We start from the raw sequence: 23437 nt of genomic DNA on the forward strand, positions 1-23437 counted from the left end.
TTGCAGTGAGCTGAGATCACACCACTGCACTCCAGCCCGGGCGACAGAGCGAGACTCCGCCTCAGAAAAAAAAAAAAAAAAGAAGAAAGTAGAAGGTGTCTTTACTGAGTGACAGCTGGGCCAGTATGTCCCTCCCTTAGTCCTGGCCCTGCACATATTCAGGGGTGTGCCTAGAGCCAACTGGGCTGTGCTGGGCACATGCTATAGTGCTTGTTTGTTTTTTTTTTTTTTTTTTTCTGAGGCGGGGTCTCCCTTTGTCGCCCGGGCTGGAGTGCAGTGGCCGGGTCTCAGCTCACTGCAAGCTCTGCCTCCCGGGTTCACGCCATTCTCCTGCCTCAGCCTCTCGAGTAGCTGGGACTACAGGCGCCCGCCACCTCACCCGGCTAGTTTTTTGTATTTTTTAGTAGAGACGGGGTTTCACCACGTTAGCCAGAATGGTCTCGATCTCCTGACCTTGTGATCCGCCGGTCTCGGCCTCCCAAAGTGCTGGGATTACAGGCTTGAGCCACCGCGCCCGGCCGCTTGTTTGTTTTTAAACTGAGCAGCATGTGGGTATGCCAGGAGGGAGGAGAAACGGGCCAGCGTGCTGTCGGCATCCTCCCCCAGTGGTGCTGGCTCTTAACAGCACTATTTCCTGAGTCCTCCCACTCCATGTTTGTGCCTAGCCACACGGAAGACCTGGCACAGCACAGCTCTGGGAAGGCCGTGTGTCCTGGTGAAGACCCACTGCCCTTTTGTACCATGCCCTTGCCATTTGCATCCATGCCCTGCATTCGTGGTAGTTGACATTCTTTCACGAAAAGCCATTTGCCTCAGCGTCAGGGTTAGTTGGCCTCTTGTAGGGTGGTGTTGGGTGTACAGCAGGCCCTGGCACCCACACAGGTCGGTTCTTGAGGTATCTGTCATTGCCATGCATTTTCCAGAAGACCTGCTGCCCATCTTACAGAGATTCTGCCTGAGAGACTTTTGCAGCTCAACAAAGTGGGTGTGGTGGAGGTTTTGACAGATAACTTGCAGTAGGGTCTTGTGTGGGGGTGGAGATGCCTTGAGCATGGCTGTGTGCTCTTCCCTCTGCGGGGTCACCCGCTGTCCTCCCCATGTGCTGGAACCCGCTTCCCCTGCCCAGACTCTGGCTGCCCTATAGACATCTTGGCTCCATGTCTTGCCAGCACTCATAGCTCTGTGGGGTCTATGGAGCCATCAGCCCTTGACGGCACCTCTGACCCCAGTGGCCATGCCTGTGCTCTGCCCTCCGGCAGCCCCCTCTAACGTCTCTCAGAACTGGCTGCATCTCTCCACCCACGCCAGCCACTGCCGTTGCCACCTGGTCTAGGTGCCTGCAGCAGCCTGCTCTCAGGCCTCCCTGTGTGGTCCAGGGCCCACGAAGCTGTTTTCTCGCGTACCACCAAAGTGGTTCCGTAACACACAGCTCCGAGCTCCTCCCTGCGTGCTCCCAGGACCCCAGGGTGAGAGCGCACATACCCAGTATGGCCTGTGAGGTTTTCCGGCAGCCTGCCCCACGTCTCTTTTCCTTAGAACGGGCTTTTCGTCTGTCCTGTCCTGACCCTGTCTCTGAAGTGCTACCACTCCTCAGGGCCCTCGCTCAGCCCCTGAACTGTGGGGATGGGAGGCAGTAGTGCACAGTTCACTATGCAGGATGGTGAGAAGAGGGCAGTGCCCAAGCTTTACCCTCGGGTTGTTTTTTTTCATAGCCCGAGCTACACTGGAAATCCTTATCCCTGACTTTGTTAAACAGACCTCTGAAGAGAAGCCCAAAGACAGTGAAGAACTTGAGGTGAGTGTTGTGGTCCTGCCCTACTGGGAGCTGCGGGTGCAGTGTGGCTACCCTGCCCTATTAGTGTGAGATGGGGGTGTCCATGGGCTATGCCCATGCCTTCCATGCCCTGCAGGTTAGTCATCCAGCCTCCAGGTTCTTCTGTTTGTATTTTCTTTTTTTTTTTTTTTGAGACGGAGTCTTGCTCTGTCGCCCAGGCTGGAGTGCAGTGGCCGGATCTCAGCTCACCGCAACCTCCGCCTCCTGGGTTCACGCCATTCTCCTGCCTCAGCCTCCCGAGTGGCTGGGACCACAGGCGCCCGCCACCTCGCCCGGCTAATTTTTTGTATTTTTAGTAGAGACGGGGTTTCACCGTGTTAGCCAGGAGGGTCTCGATCTCCTGACCTCGTGATCCGCCCGTCTCGGCCTCCCAAAGTGCTGGGATTACAGGCTTGAGCCACCGTGCCCGGCCTGTATTTTCATAAAAGAGGAAACTTGCCTGTCCTTGTATAGGCAGAGAAAAAACGTCCTTTTTCTTAGAGATTTTTGTCCTCTGTTTTGCAGCATTGAGTGTGCACCGTAAATGTTGGGTACATGTAGGTTTGTGATGGGAGTGAATCTTTGAGGCAGAGTCTACAAGATTTAGATTTTTTTTTATTTTTTATTTTTTGAGATGAAGCATTGCTCTGTCACCCAGGCAGTGACAGACACTGATCCTGACCCCACTGCAACTTTCACCTCCTGGGTTCAAGTGATTCTCCTATCTCAGCTTCCTGAGTAGCTGGGATTACAGGTGTGTGCCACCATTTCTGGCTAATTTTTGTATTTTTAGTAGAGATGGGGTTTCACCATGTTGGCCAGGCTGGTCTCGAACTCCTGACCTCTGGTGACTCACTCACTTCAGCCTCCCAAAGTGCTGGGATTACAGGCATGAGCCACTGTGCCCGGCCCTAGATTGTTCTTTTTACACTTGACCCTTGAGCAATGTGGAGGTTAGGGGCACCAGCCTCTCATGAGGTCGAAAATTCACGCATCACTTTCAGTCCTCCCAAACCTTAACTACTGGTAACCTACTCTTGACCAGAAGCCATACCAATAACATAAATAATTGGTTAACACATATTTTGTTATGTACATATTACTACAGCGGTCCCCAACCTTTCTGGCACCAGGGATCAGTTTCAGGGAAGACGATTTTTCTACAGACTGTATTGTGGGGCGGGTATGGTTTCAGGATGACTCAAGCACGTCACATTTATTGTGCACTCTTTATTTTTATTATTGCTACATTATAATGTGTATTGAAATAACTATACAACTCACCATAATGTAGAACCAGTGGGAGCCCTGAGCTTGTTTTCTTGCAACTAGATGGTTCCCTCTGATGATGATGGGAGACAGTGACAGATGATCAGGCATTAGATTTGCATAAGGAGTGCACAACCTAGATCCCTTGAATGCACCGATCACAATAGGGTTCATACTCCTGTGAGAATCTAATGCTACTGCTGATCTGACAGGAGACAGAGCTCAGGCATAAAATGAGTGATGGGGAGCAGCTGTAAATACAGATGAAGCTTCACTTGCTCATTCACTCCGCACCCCTGCCCCCTTCACTCATGTCCTGCCATGCAGCCCGGTTACTAACAGGCCATGGATTGGTACCCATCCATGGCCTGGGGGTTGGGGACCCCTGGTATATACTGTATTCTTACATTAAAGTAAGTTACAGAAAAGAATGTTATTAAGAAAATCATGAGAGAAAATTTATTTACTATTCTTGAAATGGAAACATCATAAAGGTCTTCATCCTCCACGTCTTCATGTTGAATAGCTGAGGAGGAGCGGGAAGAGGAGGAGTTGACCTTGGTGTCTCAGGGATGGCAGAGGCAGAAGAAAATTTTTGTATAAGTGGACCCATGCAGTTCAAATCCATGTTGTTCAAGGGTCAGCCGTATGAAGAACCATTTAAAACTAGCTGTAAACCGTTTTGGGTAAATGGTTATTTGTCGCAAGGGCTTCTGAAATTTTGAAGGCTACATTCTTATTTATATAATAGCTTTATTGAGATAGTTTACATACCATAAATTTGACCTTTTAAGTTATATAACTAAGTGGATTTTTTGTATATTCAGAGTTGTATAACCATTGTAACTACCTAATTTTAGAGTATCTCATCATCCCCAAAAGAAACTCCATACCCATTAGCATTCACTCTTAGTTCTCTCCAACCACCAAAAGCCACTAATCTGTCTTCTGTCTCTATATATCTGCCAACTCTGGACATTTCATATCAGTGGAATCATACAATATGAGGTCTTTTGTGACTGGCTTCCTTCACTTAGTGTGCTATGTCAGCTGTAGGTTTTTATCAGAATAAGGAAATTTCCTTTTCTTCCTGGTTTGCTGAGAGTTTTTATAGGAATGTTAGATTTTGTCAGTGTTTTTTTTGCTTCTATTCAGATGATCATGTATTTTTTTCTTTTTTTTGTCTTTTATTTTAGTAATATAGTGTATTGGTTTTTGAATGGTGAGCCAACCTTGCATTCCTGGGATATATTCCACTTGGTCATGACATATAATGGATTTTTTAGTATGTTGCTGGATTCATTTTGCTGGTATTTTGTTAAGGATTTTTGCATTTGTAGTTATAAGCAATATTGATATGTAGTTTTCTTGTGATATCTTTGTGCAGTGTAACAACAGGTGCAGGTATCAGGATGATACTGGCCTCATAAAAATGGTTGGAACATGTTCCTTTTTCTTCTGTTGTGTGGAATAGTTTGTGAAGGATTGGTGTTCATTTTTTAAATGTTTGATAGACTCTGCTCAGTGAAACCTTCTGGGCCCAGGCTTTTCTTTGTCCAGAGCTACTTAATTGCTAATTCAATCTTACTTGTTATAGGTCTGTTGTGATTATCTATTTCTTCTTGAGCCAGTATTGATAGTTTGTGTCTTTTTTGGAATTTTTTTCCCATTTGATATAGATTATCTAATTGATTAGCATATATTTGTTCCTAGTATCCCCATATGACCCTTTTTTATTTCTATGTGGTTGTGATGGTCCCTTGCTATCATTCCTGATTTCAGTAATTTGAGGCTTTCTTCTTTTTCTTGGTCAGTAAATTGTTACACTTGATGATATCTCACAGGTCTCTGAGGCTCTGTTGTTTCTTCTCTGTTCTTTTTTCTTTCTGTCCCTCAGAGTGGATTATTTCAGTTGCCCTGTCTTCAAGTTTGCTCCTCTGTCTTCTGTCAGCTCAGGTTCTGCTGGTGAACCCCTCTAGTGACTGTTTCATGATTTCTATCCTTTTTTTTGAAATTCTCTATTGGGTAACGTATTGTTTCTATACTTTAATTCTTTTTTAAAAAAGTTATATATACAGGTCGGGCGTGGTGGCTCACGTCTGTAATCCCAGCACTTTGGGAGGCTGAGGCGGGTGGATCATGAGGTCAGGAGATCGAGATCATCCTGGCCAACATGGTGAAACCCCATCTCTACTAAAAATACAAAAATTAGCTGGGCGTGGTGGCAGGTGCCTGTAATCCCAGCTACCCGGGAGGCTGAGGCAGAAGAATCACTTGAACCCAGGAAGTGGAGGTTGCAGTGAGCTGAGACTGCACCATTGCACTCCAGCCTGGTGACAGAGTGAGACTTCTATCTCAAAAAAAAAAAAAAACAATATATATATATAATTTATAATTTTTATATATGTAAAATATATATAGTATTTTTTGCTGGGGATAGAGATGGGGTTTCGCCTTATTGCTCAGGCTGGTCTCAAACTCCTAGGCTCAAGCAATCTGCCCACCTCAGCCTCCCAAAGTGTTGAGATGACAGGCGTGAGTCACTGTGCTGGCATTATACTTCAGTTCTTTAGACATGGTTTCTTAGTCCTTTGAGCATGTTTTCTGTAGGTGATGTAAAATCTGTTTCTTGTAAGTCCAGTCCTTAGAGAACGTGTATATTAAACCGCCTTTCCCTTCATGTATGGGCTGTCTCTATTTTTCTATTTCTTTGCTTGTCTCAGAATTTTTTGTTGTTGTTGAGAATTGGACATTTAAAATATATGGCAACTCTGGAAATCAGATTACCCCACCTCCCTTAAGTTTATAGTTTTTGTCATATGTCCTTGGCTTAAATGACAGAGATGTATAGTCTCAAAGTTCTGGAAGCCGGAAGTCCAAAATGAAGGTGTCAGAAGGCTAAGAGAAGGCCTTTCTCCGTGGGTGGAGGATAGCGATCTTCATGTCCATGCCTTTCTCTCTGTGTGCACGTTGGTCTCCACATTCCCCATTTGTTAGAGACACCTGTCTCACTGGATTAGGCCCCACCCTAATGACCTCATTGTAACGTGATGACCTCTGTAAAGACCTTGTCTCCAAATACTGTTGCATTCTGAGGGACTTCAACATGTAAATTTGGGGGTGACAGTTTGCCTCATAATAGTGACTTTCCTAGATTGATTTTGTGAAGTGTGTATTCTTTGTGATTTGTGGCCACTGAATACACTGGCCCTTTAGCTGAGTGGTCTCCTGATGCTTGGACAGGGATTTTCTTTTTTTTTTTGAGACTGAGTCTCGCTCTGTCGCCCAGGCTGGAGTGCAGTGGCGCGATCTCCACTCACTGCAAGCTCCGCCTCCCAGGTTCACGCCATTCTCCTGCCTCAGCCTCCCGTGTAGCTGGGACTACAGGCGCCCGCCACTGCGCCTGGCTAATTTTTGTATTTTTTTTAGTAGAGACGGGATTTCACGGTGTTAGCCAGGATGGTCTCGATCTCCTGGCCTCGTGATCCCCCTGTCTTGGCCTCCCAAAGTGCTGGCATTACAGGCATGAGCCACCGCGCCCGGCCTGGACAGGGATTTTCTTAAATTCCCTGAGCCAGTAAGTCTCCTGGCCTGTGCTGAGGTCTGTGGGTCTGTGGGGCTCACCTGGTGTGCTCCGGTGGCTGCTAACTGTCTTAGCCTTTGTCTGCCACCTGCACAGAGCCCCCAGGTCAATCAGCTGGGAGGTTTTCCTGGGACCGCATGCAGCCATCTCCAGACATACGCTAGAGCCTTTCAGAGCCCCAAGGACATATCCAACTTTTCCTTCTCGGGTTCTTGGCCAGCCTCTTGTTTGCCCAGCTAGTGCCCCAGCCTCTTGCAGCTGCAGGGTGAAACAGTTGCTACTGACTCCTTTTGACAAATGCCCTGAGGAACTGGGTTGTTTTCACTGAGTGAGGTCAAATAAAGGCAAGTCCTGCCATGAGGTTTTTCCAGAGAGTGGCCAGGTAGACCCAACAGTGACAGTTCTCTGGGCCTGGGGCCTTGAGGACCCGTTCTGCATTGAGTGGCTACCACAGAGCTGGGGAGAAGGGCTGGGAATGGGGCAAGTTAAGATGCCAGCAACTTCTTGTTCTTAGCAAGACTCATTGTCTTTCTTGAATCAACACTCCTCGGATTGTTGAAAGTCTTTCTTTAGTTTCCAGGGTTCTGAAAGAATTGATTCTGACCATTTTTGCTAGTGTTCTTGTTGCTTTGATGGAGGAGAGCAGATTTTGAAGATCCTTATTCAGCCATTCTAGAACTACTTTATGGTTTTGTAAAGTTTTCTCATCTTTGTGCACTGGTGCTGTTGTAAAATATGGTTAAGTGTCCATGGTAGTACTAACTTGCTCTTAAGTTTCTGGAACTCCTGGCTTCAAGCAGTCCTCCTGCTTCAGCCTCCCAGGGTGATGGGAGTACAGGCGTGAGCCACCACACCCAGCGTCTTGCTCTCAAGTTTCTACATGTTTTCTGTGCTTTTATGTAACTGCTTCATCGTGGACAGGCAGACATATCGCAGGCCGCACTTGGATCAAGCACAGTCTCCAAGTACTAGCTGCTCCAGGAAGAGTCACATTTGTCCCTGTTTTTTTTTTTTTTTGAGATGGAGTCTCGCTCTGTCGCCAGGCTGGAGTGCAGTGGTTCGATCTCTGCTCACTGTAACCTCCACCTTCCAGGTTCAAGCGATTCTCCTGCCTCGGCCTCCTGAGTAGCTGGGACTACAGGCGCATGCCACCATGCCTAGCTAATTTTTGTATTTTTAGTAGAGACGGGATTTCACCATGTTGGCCAGGATAGTCTGTATCTCTTGACCTTGTGATCCGTCCGCCTCGGCCTCCCAAAGTGCTGGGATTACAGGCGTGAGCCACTGCGCCCGGCCACATTTGACTTTTATTTCTGAGTGATCCAACTGTGGGAAGAAAATGGCTCCCAGGGAGGCTTCCAAGGCCCTCTGGGGAAGCGCTTGTGTAGACCCCAGCCCACCAAGACTCTTAGCATGGGTTGTTGCAGATGATGGTGCCTGAGTTGTATGGGTCTCACGCCACCTTCCTGTTTGAGTAAAAGCCCTGCCTTTTCTTTGCTATGGGGTGGTGGAAATGTCCATGACCCACTATGGGTTCTGGCGCCAGAAGAGGGCCCAGCTGGGAGTCAGGTTCTCAGCCTCTGTTCTAGGGCTCTTCTGTGAAGTGGAGAAGCTTTTCAGAAACCATATTGCAAAGTAGTCTGAGAAAGAAGAGGTTTCCCCAGGTGGAGAAGGACATGGGGGTGGGCCACGTTGCCTGGGGCTTTTTCCACACCCTCCTCCAGGCCTCCCACGCTACAGTCTGTCTGCAGCTAGCGTCAGATCTCCCCAGGTAAGGAGCTCAGTGGGACTGCCACCACTTCCTGTGCCAGCTGCAAATGGGGACCCTGCCACCCAGCACAGGACCGCTCCTCATGCTTGGAAATTTGCTAGGACTCGGGGAACTCAGGAAAAACATTTTACATACGAAACTTATTTTTCATGAAGGGCTGAAAGTTCCTCCCCTCTAATGACACATTTGATCTCTCTGGGGAGCCCACCCTGAGCCATCTCAGCATAAGTGCTCTGGTGGGGTCGTTTTGAATCACAGACAAACTTAGCACTCAGGAAATCCTCAGGATTTTAAGAGCTCTGTTCTGGGAACCTGAGAGAAGACCATGTGTTTTTATGATGCCATGCCTTGGTTTAGGGTGCCTTTTGTATATGTCCCTCCTGAGAAGCTCTTTGACCCTCTGATTTGTATATATGTCATCTGTCATGTCCCCATTTAAAAATCTGTCAGAGGGGAAAGTAGCTTTTCCCTCAGTTGTAAGGCGCAGGTTTAGACAGGGTTGGCTGTCTCCTGTTCCTGGAAGTTCCTATTTGCTGGTCCTCCTGAGCGAGGCTCTCAGGTTGTGCTCCTGCCCCCTGCCCCTCCCAGCTGCCTGTGCAGAGGTGCCAACACCTGTCCTTGGACTATCCCCTGGACAGCCTGGGGCGTGGGGTAGCATCCCCTCCTCGTGTGGACTCTGGAGGTGGGGCAGACGTGTCAGGAGAGGTAGGTTGATGCCTGTGAGGTGTGGTGGCCACGTATGTGTGCTACTTGATTAAAAAGGGAAAAAGAGGAACAGAACTGGCGTCATTTCCTTTTCAAAAAGCTTGTGGTGATCTCTTCTTGGTATTTTCTTGCTAGCTTTGGGTTGGTGTTTCATGGCTATTAAATTTAGGTATTAGTGACCAAGTGTTTTTTTTTTTTTCAACTTATTTTAAAATTTACATAGTTAAATTCACTTTTTCATGCAGTACTATGAGTTTTGACAAACGCAGTCATGTAACCAACACTGCAATCAAGATGCGGAACATTTCTGTACACTCCCACATGCTCCTTTGTTGGCCAAACTCTCCCACCTGTATCCTCTGGTGGGCACTGAACTTCCCCTGTAGTTTTGCCAGATCCTGAATGTCCTCTCAGTGGAATCACATGGTAGGTAGCCTTTGAACCTGGCCTGTGGCTTGGTGTGGTATGACGCATCCATCATGTGGTCATTTGTACTCCTGAGTGCTGGCCACCAGGTGGCTGTGCCCCTCAGTGCATCTCTCCATTCTCCCTTGAGGGACACTGGCAGGTTTCTGGGTTTTGGTGATGGGCAGTAAGGCTGCTGTAAGGCTCTCCAGGTCTGTGCGTGATAGATTCGTTTCCTTCAGGTAAACCCCTGGGTTGGGGTTGCTGGGCCATGCGGCAGGTGCATGCTTACGTTAGCATTGCCTTCACACCTTTCTCAGTCACTAGGTGACCGTGCAAACGTGTCTGTTTCGGGGCTCTCTACTGTCTCTTGAGCTGTGTGTTCTTTCACTGATGCCACACTTTGCTGATGACTTGAAGTCTTGGAATCAGATAGTGGGAATCCTCCGACTTTGTTATTCTTTCTCAAAAAATTGTTTTGGCTATTCTAGCTCCTTTGCTGTTCCATGTAGACTTTAGAAACAATATGTCAGTTTCCATAAAAAATTCTGGGCTGGGTGCGGTGGCTCACGCCTGTAATCCCAGCACTTTGGGAGGTTGAGGTGGGTGGATTACCTGAGGTTTGGAGTTCGAGACCAGCCTGGCCAACATGGTGAAACCCCATCTCTACTTAAATACAAAAATTAGCCGGATGTGGTGGCGGGCACCTGTAATCCCAGCTACTCAGGAGGCTGAGGCAGGAGAATCGCTTGAACCCAGGAGGCGGACGGTGAGGTTGCAGTGAGCCAAAATCGTGCCATTGCACTCTAGCTTGGGCAACAAGAGCGAAACTCCATCTTAAAAAAAAAAAAAAGGCCTGCATTTTGATTGGAATTGATCCTATAGATCAATCTGGGGAGAATGGACATCCTAACAATATTGAATTTTCCAAATCATAAACATAGTTCATCTGTCCATTTATTTAGGTCTTCTTTGATATCTTTCATGGGTGGTCGGCAGTTTTCATCACATAGGTTTCATCACATCTGTGTATATTCTACTAGATTTATAGTTAAATATTTTATGTGTGGCACTGTGGTGAATAGTACCTTAGTTCTGATTGATTGTTTATTGCTAGCATACAGAGCTATAATTTATTTGTACTGACTTATTCTAGTAGTTTTTCTGTAGATTCCGTATCCAGTTTTCTTCTTTTATTTGTTAATATAGTTAATTATGTTGATTTTTAAAAAATGTGTTCCTGGAATAAGTCCTACTTGGGCATGGTATATATTCCTTTTCATGTGTTAATGGCTTTAATTTGCTAGTTCCCCACTGCATCTGTGTTCTTGATGTTGATATCATGGTACGGTTATTGTCGTCAAGTGAAGGGGAAATAGCCCTCCTCCTGAGTTTTTCAGAAGGGCAAGAGAGAGAGAGAATTGGTATCATTTCTTCCTTAAAATTTGGGCCTGGAGTTTTCCTAGTGGGAACGTTTTAAACTACTACTGTGTGAACTACTAACTATAACTACGACTACTCTGAACTACTGTTGAGTTTCTTGAACAGGTGTAGGGCTGTTGAGGCTACTGAGATAGTTCGTGTCTTGCCAGGCATTGGTCCATTTCATCTAGATAGTGGAATGTACAGGTGTCAGGCGTCTGTGGTGCTCCCGCACGGTTCTTTGGCATCTCCCAGGCACTGACTGCTTAGGTTTCTCCTGTGGTGTTTGTCAGAAGCAACAGGGATTTGTCTGCAGGTCACTTCTGCCATCCATCTGCTCTCACGAGCTGGAGCCTCCACCTGTCCCTGGCGGGTTAACCCTCAGTAGCACATATGGCTTCAGGCAGCTTGGTGCCAGGCATCCTGGCGTAGGTCTTTTGCCAGAAACTTCTGAGTATGCTCTCTAGCTTCCACAGCCACGGCTTCTCCAGGGCCAGTCCCGAAGCCACGGGGTATGTGGGTCCTTGTGGGCCAAGACCACTGGACGTTGCTAATTGGTTGGCTGGTTGACAAGCCCTTGAGGTTCCAGGGCCTGATGTCTTGGTGAGTGACCTTCCCTGGAAAAAGACCCATGTTGATTTGTGCACTTGAGAGGAGCAGTGTCTTCTGAGGACCTATTTGAAGACCGTAGCCAAGCCATACCGTGAGGATTTTTCGCTTGCCAGCCTCAGCGCTAGTGCCTTCCTCTTCCATGCAGTTGCAGCGAGTTGGCGTTCTTGCTGCTTACTGGAGTGGTAAGGGCAGAGGAGCTGCCTGCTGCCCTGTCTGTAGGGCCAGCGTCCCTGGCCTTGTGGTGTGGGAGTGGGCTTGGCACACTGTGGGGCCTGCACGGCGAGGTGTGTGAATCATTTGATTCTAGGCTTCCTCCCTGCCCATGGGCCAGGCAGACTCCAGGTCCCTGCAGACCTCTCCAGAACAGGGCCGGTGGGGGAAGCTCTGTGAGGGTGTGGCTGATGGGTAATCTCCAGTACTTCAGCGTGTGGTCTTTTTTGGAAAGAGGATGATTGCGAATAGAATTAGTTGGGTTAACATGAGATCACACTGAAGCAGAGTGGTAGTGTGATCCAGTGTGTCTGGTTTCTCTAAGAAGAGGGAGGAGGGGCAGGGCTAGTAGTCCATATGAAAATCAGAGCAATGCTACCATAGCCGAGGGGTGTCGGGGCCATCAGGAGCTGGCAGAGGCTCCCTGGAGGCTTCTGAAAGAGGATGGCCCTGCTGAGGCCTTGATTTCAGACTTCAGAATGGTGAGAGAATAAACCTCTTGTTCTAAGCCACTGAGTTTGTGGTATGTTGTTACAGCAGCTCCCCCAGGGAAGTTGTCCATGCTCCAGAGTGGGCTGGATGGCATCTTCCTTTCACCCAGGAGGGGCTCTCAGCTTCAGCCAAAGGCCTAGTCAGGGAAGGCACAGCGGGCACTGCCTCTGCACCTCAGCTCAGTGCAGCTTCCCTATGCCTCAACTGTGCAGAATCTCCCCATCCCCTCGAGTGTAACTTAGGGAACTTGTTTACTTGTATGCCTCTCTTGCCCTTCCTGTGTGTGTTCTTGGGTTGGCTGCAGAGCCTGGGTGATGACACTGTTGGAAGCTGCACTGGGCTGGGCCCCTGCTGGCCACCTGGGGCTGGGCTCTGTGTGGCTGTGTGGGGCTTTGGCCTTTGGGGAGCTGGGCCTTTTAAGGCCAGCTTTTAGGTCTGGCTGACTTTCCCTCTCCTGTAGTCTCAGTTGTGGCAATAGTAAAACCTCTCTCCAAAAGTGCTTTAATCATATAGAGTTCTGAGAAAGGTGATTTGTAGATCAGAATCAGATCCAGATGAGGTGGACCTGGCCAGCCAGCCATGTGCCTGGGGCTCTCTTGGGATGCCAGACTCCATCCCACAGTGCTCAGGGTGGAAGGGTGCTGTGGGCTCTGGAGATGGGCAAGTGGATGGTGAGGTACGGAGCATGTCCCATATGCGGTGGGTTCCTTGCAGAGTTGAGGGTATGATGTGCTAGGCGAGCTCACAAGAACAGATATTAAACATCTGGGGAAAGCCAACCCCAGGCCCATCCGTGAAGAGGCCGGCGGGCCTGGTGGGGACTCATGAGCCTCTGCTTTGTGTTGTAGTATTTTAACCACATCAGCATCGAGGACTCGCGGGTCTACGAGCTGACCAGCAAGGCTGGGCTGTTGTCTCCATATCAGATCCTCCACGAGTGCCTTAAAAGGTAGGGTAGGGGGGTGCCTCCCCTCCTGAGTCAGGTCAGGGGAGCTCCTCTCTGGCGTCTCATGTTCTCGTGGCTGTTTGTCCTAAGGCAGAGGCATGGCCAGGTTTCCCTGGTACACAGCAACTCCTTGGCCCTGGCCACCAGTCAGTTCCGCAGGCCTGAATAGGGCATGTGGAGAATTCCCCCCTCTGGCTAAGACGCAGTCGGGGGAGAGGCTTGGTCATTTCCTAAGGGCTTCCCAGAACAGCCCTCCTCAGAGGCAGCTGGCTGCTCTGCTCAGGGGACACCACCTGTTGTCTGTTTTCTCTTAAAGAAACCATGGGATGGGTGACACGTCTATCAAGTTTGAAGTGGTTCCTGGGAAAAACCAGAAGAGTGAATACGTCATGGCGTGTGGCAAGCACACAGTGCGCGGGTGGTGTAAGGACTCCTTCCCTGCTGCCTGGTGGCTGCCGGGCAGGCGGCCCCTGGTGTGGCCCTGTGCCTCTGTGGCTTGGTCTCAGCTGCTGCCCTGGCATTGTCCCTGAGCCCAGCTGTGTGTGCTGGCCACCACACATTCAGCCTAAGGCAGACTTGCGACCGTCCTGCCTGTACTTTCTCTGTCTTCTCCCTTTTCCCCCTGCCATCCCTGTCTCCGTCCAGCCCTTGTCCCTATGGTAGGAGGAAAGGCCCTCCTTCTCAAATAGCTAGCAGAATCCTGCTGCTCCCTGTTTCTGGAGGTGTGGGTCTTGGCGGGAGGGAGGCTCTCAGCTGCGTGGCTTTGAATGGTGGTGCCCTCAGCTCCTGGACTCTGAGGGCTACTCTCAAGGTGGCAACTGTGTACTGTGAGACTCAGGTGCCCCAGAGCAGTGGCAGAGTGCTGCCTGTTCCTGTAGAATGTGCCCTTGCTGGCCCTCGGGGTGTGGGTCAGGAGGGCTGGGGACAGCAGGGGGCCCCGTGAACACTGGGTTTTTGTGGGTGTTTGTGACACCCTCTCTCCATGCTTGCTTTTTCTCTGTGTAGGTAAGAATAAGAGAGTTGGAAAGCAGTTAGCCTCACAGAAGATCCTTCAGCTGCTGCACCCACATGTCAAGAACTGGGGTTCTTTACTGCGCATGTACGGCCGTGAGAGCAGCAAGATGGTCAAGCAGGTAACTGGCCCTCAGCAGGTCCCGGGGCAGCCTGTGCTGCCACCCTGGAGTGTGTTCCTGAGGCTCTGTGCTCAGAGGGTTGCTCATAGCTGCCTCTCTCCTGGGCCACTTGTGTGGCTTTGTGGGCAGGGGGTGGGTCGTCCTAGCCACATCTCCCATCCCAGCCTGCTGGGAATGGTCAGTGAAATGTGGGTGATTGGGAACGCAGCCTGGGTCCAGCTATGTGGCTTGTAGGGAGATGGCTGAAGTGCAAGGCAGGGCCGGGCAGGAGATGCTGAAGGTGCGCCTGGCTCTGGGGTATGCAGAGGCTCAGGAGCCAGGGCCAGCCCTCCCTGCTTGAAAGAGAGTATCAGGGTACCTCTCCCTGGTGCCAGTGCCCACTTCTGTCTGTCAGGCCCTGGGCGCGCCTGCCTTCAGGGTTGCAGGCACACAACTGCTGGGCAGTGGGCAGGCCATGGAGCTACAGCCTGCAGTCCTGAGCGTGAGGTGCTGTACTTCCCAGGAGACGTCGGACAAGAGTGTGATTGAGCTGCAGCAGTATGCCAAGAAGAACAAGCCCAACCTGCACATCCTCAGCAAGCTCCAGGAGGAGATGAAGAGGCTGGCTGAGGAGAGGGTGAGTGCCACCCTAGCGGGAGAGCTGCTGGGCCACGGCCATTCCTGTGGCAGCTGTGGAGGGACAGCAGACCCCAGGACCCGTGTCTGAGTTGACACCTTGGAAATGCTTGGATCCTCCTTCCAAAATCAGATACAGGCTTTTCTTTCAGCTTCAACATGTGTGATACTTTTATAAATCACTTCAGGTTTGGTTCTGTTGTTAGAGAGCTGGCAGGCCAGCCTGGTGGTGGACCATGAAGGGCACAGCCTTGGTGGGCCACCTGGGTCCCATGTCCACCCTGGGTGTTTGGAGGTAGGTCAGTGCGCCTGCCAGGGTTGAATCTGTAGGGCTTGGTCCTGATGAAGCCCCTAAAGCCACCTTGGGAACCTCACTCAAAGAGGGGTCAGGCTGGCAGTGGTATCGTCTGTCCTCAGGCATCGTCTGCGTGGCCACGGCGTGACCCACCCGCCTGGCCCTTTTGGGTAGGAGTTTTCTTAACTGTGGCAGTTCCCTGGCCTGGACGAGAGCCCCAGGAGGTATCTGCTGCCGCCCAGGCCAGCAGGTCCCTCGCTGCTCCCTGAGGTGGGGCTTGGCCTCCTGGAGCCAGTGGGACTTCCTGGTTTGCCCCTGGTCGGAAGAGGGGCTGTGGGGCTCAAGGGCAGCAGGTGCAGGACACAGTGCTCCTGGCTGGGCCTGGGGCAAGCAAAAGCTGGGCAAGGGAGAAACACCCAGTGGGGAGGCCTGGCCTGCCACTGTAACTACACCCAAAATTCTTTACTTTTTGGTACATGTCCTGATTGCCAGGTAGGCTGCGCATGTTGTGCTCTGATGGCAATCCAGGGGGCGTCTGCAGTCACGCTGGCCTGCCTCAGGCCTTCCCTGCTTCTCCTAGCCTGGCATCACAAGCACTGGTGCCCTTGGGCTCCAGGGCCTCCTGGCATGGTCTGCTGGGCTCTCCCTCCACCTTGTGCCCTCCCGAGCCTCTGCCGAGCCCCTCTCACTGGCACCCCTGACCTTTGTTGTTCTTTCAGGAGGAGACTCGAAAGAAGCCCAAGATGTCCATTGTGGCGTCCGCCCAGCCTGGCGGTGAGCCCCTGTGCACCGTGGACGTGTGAGGGAGGTGGCACGGGCCAGGGCGCGGGGGCCGCCAGCAGCACTTCTGAGGAGACCAGCAGTCATGCATCGTGCACCACAGTGTCGGGCCTCCAACCCAAGCTCCTTCCCTGTGGCCAACCTGTGGGCCTGGCCTGAGGGTGGAGGCTCTGGTGTACAGGGACAGTCACGGCCACACAGCACACATGTGGAACAGCGGCTCCCCCTAGAAAGCTCCAGGCCTGAATGGATGGACTAAGCGACTGCACCAGTGGCAGCTGGTGACTGTGGACAGTGGTGGACCTTGCTTCTGTGCACCTGCTGCAGGCTCTTTTTATGAAGGCTTTCATCAATTTTAGTATGTAATATGCACTGATGACACATGATACTTGGATGACAGATGAGAGAGGATGGGTGAGTCCTGCGGCTGGCCCGTGATGCCAGGTGGCCCATGTGCCCAGGACACCTGCAGGGCTGCTGCAGGGACCTGGTTAGGAGGTGCACATGGTGCCCTGCCCTCACCTGCCTTCTGTGTTTCCCCTTCTTTGAAAAGGTAGAACAGAAAAGAGTATTTTAAACCTTTTTGGCTTAAAATAAGCAGAATTTTAGTATCAGAACTACCTTTCTGGGATTGGAGGCAAACAATCAAGGTGGTCCCTCTCTAGTCTGGACATGATGCCAGCGAGGATATGTCCTGCCACCTCCTGGAGTTGCCCTGGCCTCCTAGGGGTCCTTTTTCTGATGAAGTCTTAACACCCTAAAAGCGCCTCTCTGGACACTGAGGCCCTCCCTGCCTTTCCTGGCCTCCGGCAATAGTTTTTTACAAAGATTTTTTGCAGTCGAGTCCGTATGTCCACCCATTGATTTTTAAAGCTTTTGTGATACCTTAGCATTTTGAAAGAGACTTTTACAGTGAGAGTAGAAGGTAGATTTGGAATCATGCATTTTAGCAAGTGGACCTGTTTAAACAGGAAGCAAGGGCCTTCAGTGTAGCCCATTCTTCATCCAGAGCTGTTGACTGACAGCGGCTTCTCTGGATGTCAAAGGCAGCTGCCCTGCCCGGTGCCAAGCTTGCTTCTCGACTGGTGGCCCCTGTGTGTGGGTATGGGATGGAAATGTGTTCCTGCCTGAGTCTGAAGCACCAGGGTGTCCTCAAAGGCACCTATGCAGGGTGCCATGTGCTTGTGGTGCACCATCTGAAGCAAGAGTCCAGCATTCTGCCGTGTCTGTCCACCACACCCCCCACAGGTGGTACTGATGGCGTTTTTTTGTTTTTTGTTTTGTCAGGAGAACAATGTTGGCCCATGGGCCGCCCACAACATATCCCTCCCTCACCACCTGTGTGACCAAGGTTGGCTTCTGTTGACCTTTAAAAAGGAAACCCTCAACCCTCAACTCAAGTTGCTGTAATTAGACACTTGCTTCTGTCTTGCCTCCTGTCTGCAGCTGTGAATAGTCATTTGACTGTGACTGTTGCCCTTAGCCAGCCAGATGCGCCTGTGAACCAAAGCTTTGTGCACATGTGTTCCCCTAAAGGTTGGGGAGCCTCGCTGCGTCTTGCTGTTCCCAGGCACCACCACCACAGCAGGTGCTGCCATACTCTCGTGGTCTCCGTGCCCCCCCCCCCCCCCCCCCCCCCCCGGCGCCGGGCCCCCCCCCCGGGCCCCCCCCCCCCCCCCCCCCCCCCCGTATGCCAAGTGTGGGTGTGAATCTTGCACACAGCCATGCTTCAAGGCTAGGGCAGGGGAGCCTGTGCTGATGCCATCCAGGGCACTGGGCTGTGCCTGGAAGGTGAGCCTCAATTGTCTGAACGCATAAAGCAAACTGTCCAGAAGGGAATGGCTAATGTCTTTATTCTCCGTGTGAGAGGCTGGCACCCTGTGGACCCTTGACTGGGCAGATCCCCTCCTGGAGCCTCTCTGCAGGCTGCACTCTGCCTTTGTAACAGCTGAACAGCACCACAGGATGGCCCCTTGGTTGTGAGGGCAAGGCTGGCCACGGAGGGGCCAACTCTGCCCAGTGTTCTCCACCCCCGCACCCAGCTGGTGCAATTCCCAGACTTGTCTCTGCCTCCTCAAGTTTAAGTATCAAATCCAACATTCTGTTTAAAAGTAAGCTCTATGCCCTGACTCCCCTAGCTGTGCAGAGGGGCTTGCAAAGCTGCCCAGGCTGTCTGACCCTTTCCCTGGCACCCAGGCCCTGTGTTCAACCCCTGGCTCTCATCACAGAAACACCCCTCATTGAGCAGTTGTTTATTCTGGCCCTCATAGCCTTGGCTAGTCCACAAAGACCCTGCGGGTGGGGAACAGGCTGCAGGAGCCCATCTGCCTTCCTGGTCAGACACCCTGGCCCCCAGCAGCAGGCCAATCCTGGTGGGGCGCAGGGTTCTGTGCCCTTTGGCTGCCTACCTCTGAATATCCTGGCCAGCAAGCCATGCCTTTGCCGCCCCTAGGGCCCTGGGAGCCCTTCAGCTCCTGTCCCCACGATGGGTCCTGGGCCTAGGATAAGGGGAAGGCCCCAGTTTCTTGTGGGGTATCATCTGGGGGTCCTGGTGTGGGTTGAGCTGGAGGGCTGTGGGGCTCCAAGACCCCTGTGCCATTGGGGTGCTCCACCCTCTCAAACAAGATGAGCATCTCACAGTGCGGGGTCTGTGGGAACAGGTCCACTGCCACGGCCTTGACTGGCCGGAAGGGGGTGCCCTTCACCCGGTTAGATGGGGCTCTGCAGAGGCTGTGGGGGGAAAAGGCAGGCGCCAAGGTCAGCCGATGGGCTAATCACGGGCTTCTGTGGGAGCTGGGGGCTTGGTGCCAGGCCTGGCCCCCATCTGGGCCCCTGCTGACACTCACTCCACAAAGTTGCCCATGGCTGCCCGGGGGTTGCACGAGACGTACAGCAGTCGCCTGATGTTCTCGGCTCTGCGGATGGCCAGGATCACCTTGGAATCTGAGGAGGCAAATACCAGCTGGGTCCCCACATCCAGAGAGTGCACAACCTGGTGAGACACCCCATGTGTCCTCGTTCCCGTGCCACCTCCTCAAGCAAAAGCCACTCACGCAAGCCGGCACGGGGTGGGTCCAGTATGGCCACAAGGTGCTGGGAGGCCAGTCTGCTCACCAGGGCGGGCACCAGGTCCTCAGCCCTCCCGCAGTGGAACTCCACGTTACTCAACTCTGAAAAGATGGCATGGCGGCCTGTCAGAGGGCCGCGTGCCCTCCCAGCAGGGCCAGCCCCGGGGAACCCCTAGCCAAAGAGCTTGTTCGCTTGCTCTGCCTGTTGGGTAGCCCTCAAGCCCTGGCCATGGCTGACGCTTGCAGCAGGGGTGGCGGCTGCCCCCGTCCCACCCCCACCCTCGGCCTTGCCACTCACCATTGTCCTGGGCGTTCACCCGGGCGTCCTCCACGGCCTCTGGACATAGCTCAACCCCAATGACTCTCTTCACCTTCTGAAACAGGAAAGTGTGGTGTCGCCCCACCCAGGGCTACCTCAGGGAGGGGAGTGCATGGGGCCGAGGGCACCAAAGAGGAGCTGGGCCTGGGGCATGATGGAGTCAGTTGCGGTGCCTTCGAGCTGAGGTCAGTGGGGGTCTTGGGGGTGGGAAGAGGGTGCCCTCAGCAGGGCAGGAGGGCTTACCCGGGCCAGGGCCAGGCCAATGGTGCCGGTGCCACAACATACGTCCAGCACCGTGCTCCCTGCATCCAGCTGGGCCCAGTCCTGGATGACCATGTAGAGCACCTCGGCTGCGGGCGTGTTCACCTGGGAGCAGGCGGTGCCCAGCATGTGTCAGTGGCTCCTCTCCTGTGGTGCCACTGGTGCCCTCTGAGGTCCACATTCCTGGTCCCTCAATCCTGCTGGGACCTCCGGTGTCCACTCCTCTACCTTGGTGCCCAACCCCTTCCCTGAACCCATCTTGGATCAGCCTTGCTGATGCCCTCACCCAGCCCCCAGCTTTAAAAGCCAAGCCCGTGCTGAGCACAGCCTCCTCCTTGCCCCGCTTGGTTGAGGGCTCACGAGGCCCCACAGGCCAGTAGAATGCACCTTCCCTGCCCCAGCAAAGGGGCTTTGCCTCCCATAACTTACACCAGGGTCCCTGGATTCACCCAACTGCAGCTCCCACCCCTACACCTGACCCTCCAGGAGGTCCTGCTGGGCCTGTCTCCAAAAACAGGGCTGCTCCAGGTCCCCACAGCCTTCCTGCAGCAGTGAGCGGACAGTGAAACAGTGTTTCCCAGTCCAGAAGCCACCATGGCCTCCCTCCTGCCAAGCCCAGAGCAGCACCCCGTGGTAGTGCACTGAGGGCCACTCCTCATCCTCCCTGTGACAAGGGCCACTACCATGTGTACCTCTAGATTGTCACGAGTCAAATCAGTGATGACCAACCTCTTTCTTACTTCACCTCCCCTGTGGCTTCCCTGCCTGGATGCTCCCCCAAATCTTCCCACCTGAGCCCACTGTTCCCATCACGTCCTAATGGTGTGCCAGGCCTCCCTCAACATGTCCCCATGCCCACCAGGGACTCAGGGCTACCTGGAAGAAGGCGTGCGGAGAGATCCGGAAGGTCAGCCCTAGCAGGTCCTCGTGGATGCACCGGTCCCCAGCCACGTGCTCCAGGGGCAGGCCCTCCTGGCTGGGAGTCTTTCTGTGGGCGGAGGTGCAGGTCGTTCAGTGTCACAGTCCCTGCAGGGACCCACCCCGCCCCACTCAGGCTCCTCACCGCTGTCCCTCCTCCACGAAGTAGAGGCAGGTCACTCCACTGGCCCTGCCTGGCCCTGCTGTGAAGTGCTGGGCTAGGGAGGCTTTCAGCTCTGCCAGCTCCTCAGAGCTCAGTTTCTGGAGTAAGTGGTGAAAAGGTCCCATCAGGCTGTGCCGAGGCCCACCCAGGCCGGGCATCCTCCCCCTGCAGGGCCCCCGTTGAGACCTGGGGGTGGAAGTAGGCAATGGCCATGGCCTGGCGGCGGCGGCTGGTGCGCACAGTCAGCTGCTTCCAGTGGCCTGTGTATGTCTCTGGGTCGTATGCCGAGTATGGAGTTGACCTGTGGGAATCATGAGCTGGCCTGAGTGCCCAGGACTGGGGAAGCAGCTCCCCTGCTGTCTCCTCTGGCCACACCTTCCTTCAACTGGCTGAAATGGCAGGCACTCCAGAATTCCCGGGGCAGGATCCCCACCCTCTGCTCCCACACCGCACAGGACTTCCCAGGAGCCCTGTCACAGGTCCTCACCGGATGAACTCCTGGAAGGCCTTCACCACCTGCTTGGTGGCTTCGGGGATGTGCACGGTGTCAAACGGGGCCGCCACAGCACACGTCCCGCCCTTGTACTTGCCGAGCCGACAGCCCACGGTGTTATCCTCCCCATCCACCCCGACGCCAACCAGAAACTCACACTTATTACGATACTCAGTCTGCAGGGAGAGACAGCTGCACCTTACCCTGGTTGCCCAGCGCTTGTGCCTGGAAACCCTGATTTCCCCACAGGGGCTGGCAGTCAAACAAGAGGAATAGCTGACAGCTATGTGATAAGTTACCAGAAGAAAACAAAAAGCAAGGAGATCAACAGGAAGGGCGAGCAAAAGCAAAGTTTTCAAATCCCGGGATGGGGGTTTGTGGCCACCGAAGTCTAGCCTGACCTGCTGGGGTGATGGCCTGACCCCCTCCAGTGGGCAGCAGGCCTTGTTGTGCTTGTGCCTCTGCTCGAGCAGCCAGGGCAGCAAGGCACGGTTGGTGCTCCCGATTTCCCTGTAAGAGGAGCAGATCTATGGTTGGATTCCACCTACTGTCCCCCACCCATGCTAGGCCACTCCCCAATGTCCAGGCTCCCGATCCCTCCTTTAGGATCTCATTGTGCCCCCTGTAACATGGGTGTCCCACTTGCTAGCTCCCAAAGGGGCCGCCAGGTCCTGTGCTGAGCCTCCCGACTGGTGCACAGGCAGGCTGAGGAAGCACAGGGCCGGGCAGAGCCCCAGCCAGGAGGGGTGTCTTGTGCCCTCACTCACTTGGCGAGTTTCTGCAGCACCTGCTCACACTCCAGCTGCTTCCGCTCAAGCTGCTCAGCATAGGGCACTGTCCATAGAGGGGTCACCACGTCGGCCACTCGTGTTGCCGGTGGCTCACTCTCACCCTCCTGTCGCCTCCTCCTGGCCATGGGGTCGGCCTTGGGTCGGGCCAGGCGCACACTGAGTGGGCGGCCTTTCCAGAGGGCACCATGCAAAACGCGCAGGGCCTTGTCCCTCTCTGCAGCGCTGCGGAATGTCACAAAGGCGCAGGGTGGTTGCCCAAAGAGTTTGGTTTTGTGGGGCTGCAGGCCAAAGCGGCCCAGGAAGCGCCGGACGTCGCTGAAGCTGGCGTGGCGAGGCACGTTCTGCAGCTCCAGTTTGAAGATCTCAGAGGTAAACAAGTCATCCCTGATGTAGCTGTAGAGCCCAGGCTGAGGCCCTGGCCCTGTAGCTGCCCCAGCGCCCTCTTTCTCCACTTCCTCCAGGGCTGCCGGAGCTGCAGGGAGCACCGAGACTGTAGGGCAGCTCGGGGCACTGCTGCTCTCCTGGCCACAGCTCTCCATGGGCTTCGGGCCCTGTGTGGGGACAGATGGGGTGCTAGGGTGAGGACTAGGCCCTGGGGCCTGGCCCCCCAGGCTCCCCTATGGCACACCCAGACCTCCGTCGGTGCACTCTGCACTCAACCCTGCCCCTCCCCTCCCCCATTCTACCCTCCCAACCCCATTCCCGTCTCCTTTCCTCCCCCATTGCACCCTCCTCGTCCCCACCTATTCTCTGGCAGGTTTCCTGCCCCACCCCGCCTCCTCCCATCCCATCCCCGTCTCTACCCAGCGTCTCCCCGCACTCTACCTCGTTGTCGAGGTTCTCACTCATCGCTCAGGCGGTTCTCCGCCTAGACCAGGGGTGCCACGGGGGCCGCCTGGTCACCTCGTCCTGGGCCTGTCACAAGGGAAGTGCTCCGAGGGGACGTGCTCAGAGAGCCGGTGCAACGCCGCGAGGTCGCCGCCAGCCCCGGCTTCGACCCAGATGGGGCGGGACTCGAACCTGCGGTGCTCAGGTCCCGGTCTCAGGCTTGGGGCTGCACCGCCCGCCCGCCAGGGGCCCGCGCCGGCCGCACGCTTCGCCAGCCACTCTCAGTCCGCCAGCGCGTGCCGCGGAGGCTGAGCGTCTCTATGATCCTGACTTCCGGCAACGTCATAGCCACGCGCCGGCTCCAACCACTTTAGCCAGCTCTAGGGGCGCGCGTGGCCGGGACGGAAGTGCGCGCGGGGATCGCCGGGAGTGCGCGCTCCTCTGGCTGACGGGCGGGCCGGGCATGCGCCACGGGCGTTTTGGCGGGAAGCGCGGGGCGGGCCGGACAATGAGAGTGTCCGCCGCCTGAGCCAATAAAGCTGTAC

The 23437-nt window shown here is 53.6% G+C and overlaps 2 protein-coding genes across 4 annotated transcripts in view; one reads left to right on the forward strand and one right to left on the reverse strand.

Annotated features, from left to right (window-relative positions):
* The window catches only part of DGCR8 (DGCR8 microprocessor complex subunit), a 30990-nt gene extending 13288 nt beyond the window's left edge, over positions 1–17702 (forward strand). For both annotated transcript variants that reach the window (XM_023192628.2, XM_023192629.2), the window contains exons 9-14: positions 1713–1795; positions 13131–13231; positions 13545–13651; positions 14234–14361; positions 14864–14977; positions 15991–17702. In XM_023192628.2, the coding sequence (XP_023048396.1) occupies positions 1713–1795; positions 13131–13231; positions 13545–13651; positions 14234–14361; positions 14864–14977; positions 15991–16074 (617 nt within the window). In that variant the 3' untranslated portion in view covers positions 16075–17702. The remainder of the gene's footprint in view (positions 1–1712; positions 1796–13130; positions 13232–13544; positions 13652–14233; positions 14362–14863; positions 14978–15990) is intronic.
* Positions 17703–17883: 181 nt separating this feature from the next.
* On the reverse strand, positions 17884–23280 carry TRMT2A (tRNA methyltransferase 2 homolog A). Of its 2 annotated transcripts, XM_023192631.2 has the most exons (12): positions 22890–23280; positions 22041–22615; positions 21675–21783; positions 21268–21449; positions 20967–21081; positions 20763–20878; positions 20576–20687; positions 19682–19804; positions 19418–19493; positions 19105–19221; positions 18898–18994; positions 17884–18781 (listed from the first exon to the last, which is right to left on the reverse strand). In XM_023192631.2, the coding sequence occupies exons 1-12, from the start codon at positions 22911–22913 to the stop codon at positions 18550–18552; spliced, it is 1878 nt and encodes a 625-aa protein (XP_023048399.1). In that variant the 5' UTR covers positions 22914–23280; the 3' UTR covers positions 17884–18549. The 2 variants fall into 2 exon arrangements, with proteins under 2 accessions (XP_023048399.1, XP_023048398.1); XM_023192630.2 differs by having other exon boundaries at positions 21268–21783.
* Positions 23281–23437: the final 157 nt, after the last annotated feature.

This window comes from Piliocolobus tephrosceles, chromosome 19 (assembly GCF_002776525.5).
Source record: "Piliocolobus tephrosceles isolate RC106 chromosome 19, ASM277652v3, whole genome shotgun sequence".
Classification (NCBI taxonomy): Eukaryota; Metazoa; Chordata; class Mammalia; order Primates; family Cercopithecidae; genus Piliocolobus; species Piliocolobus tephrosceles.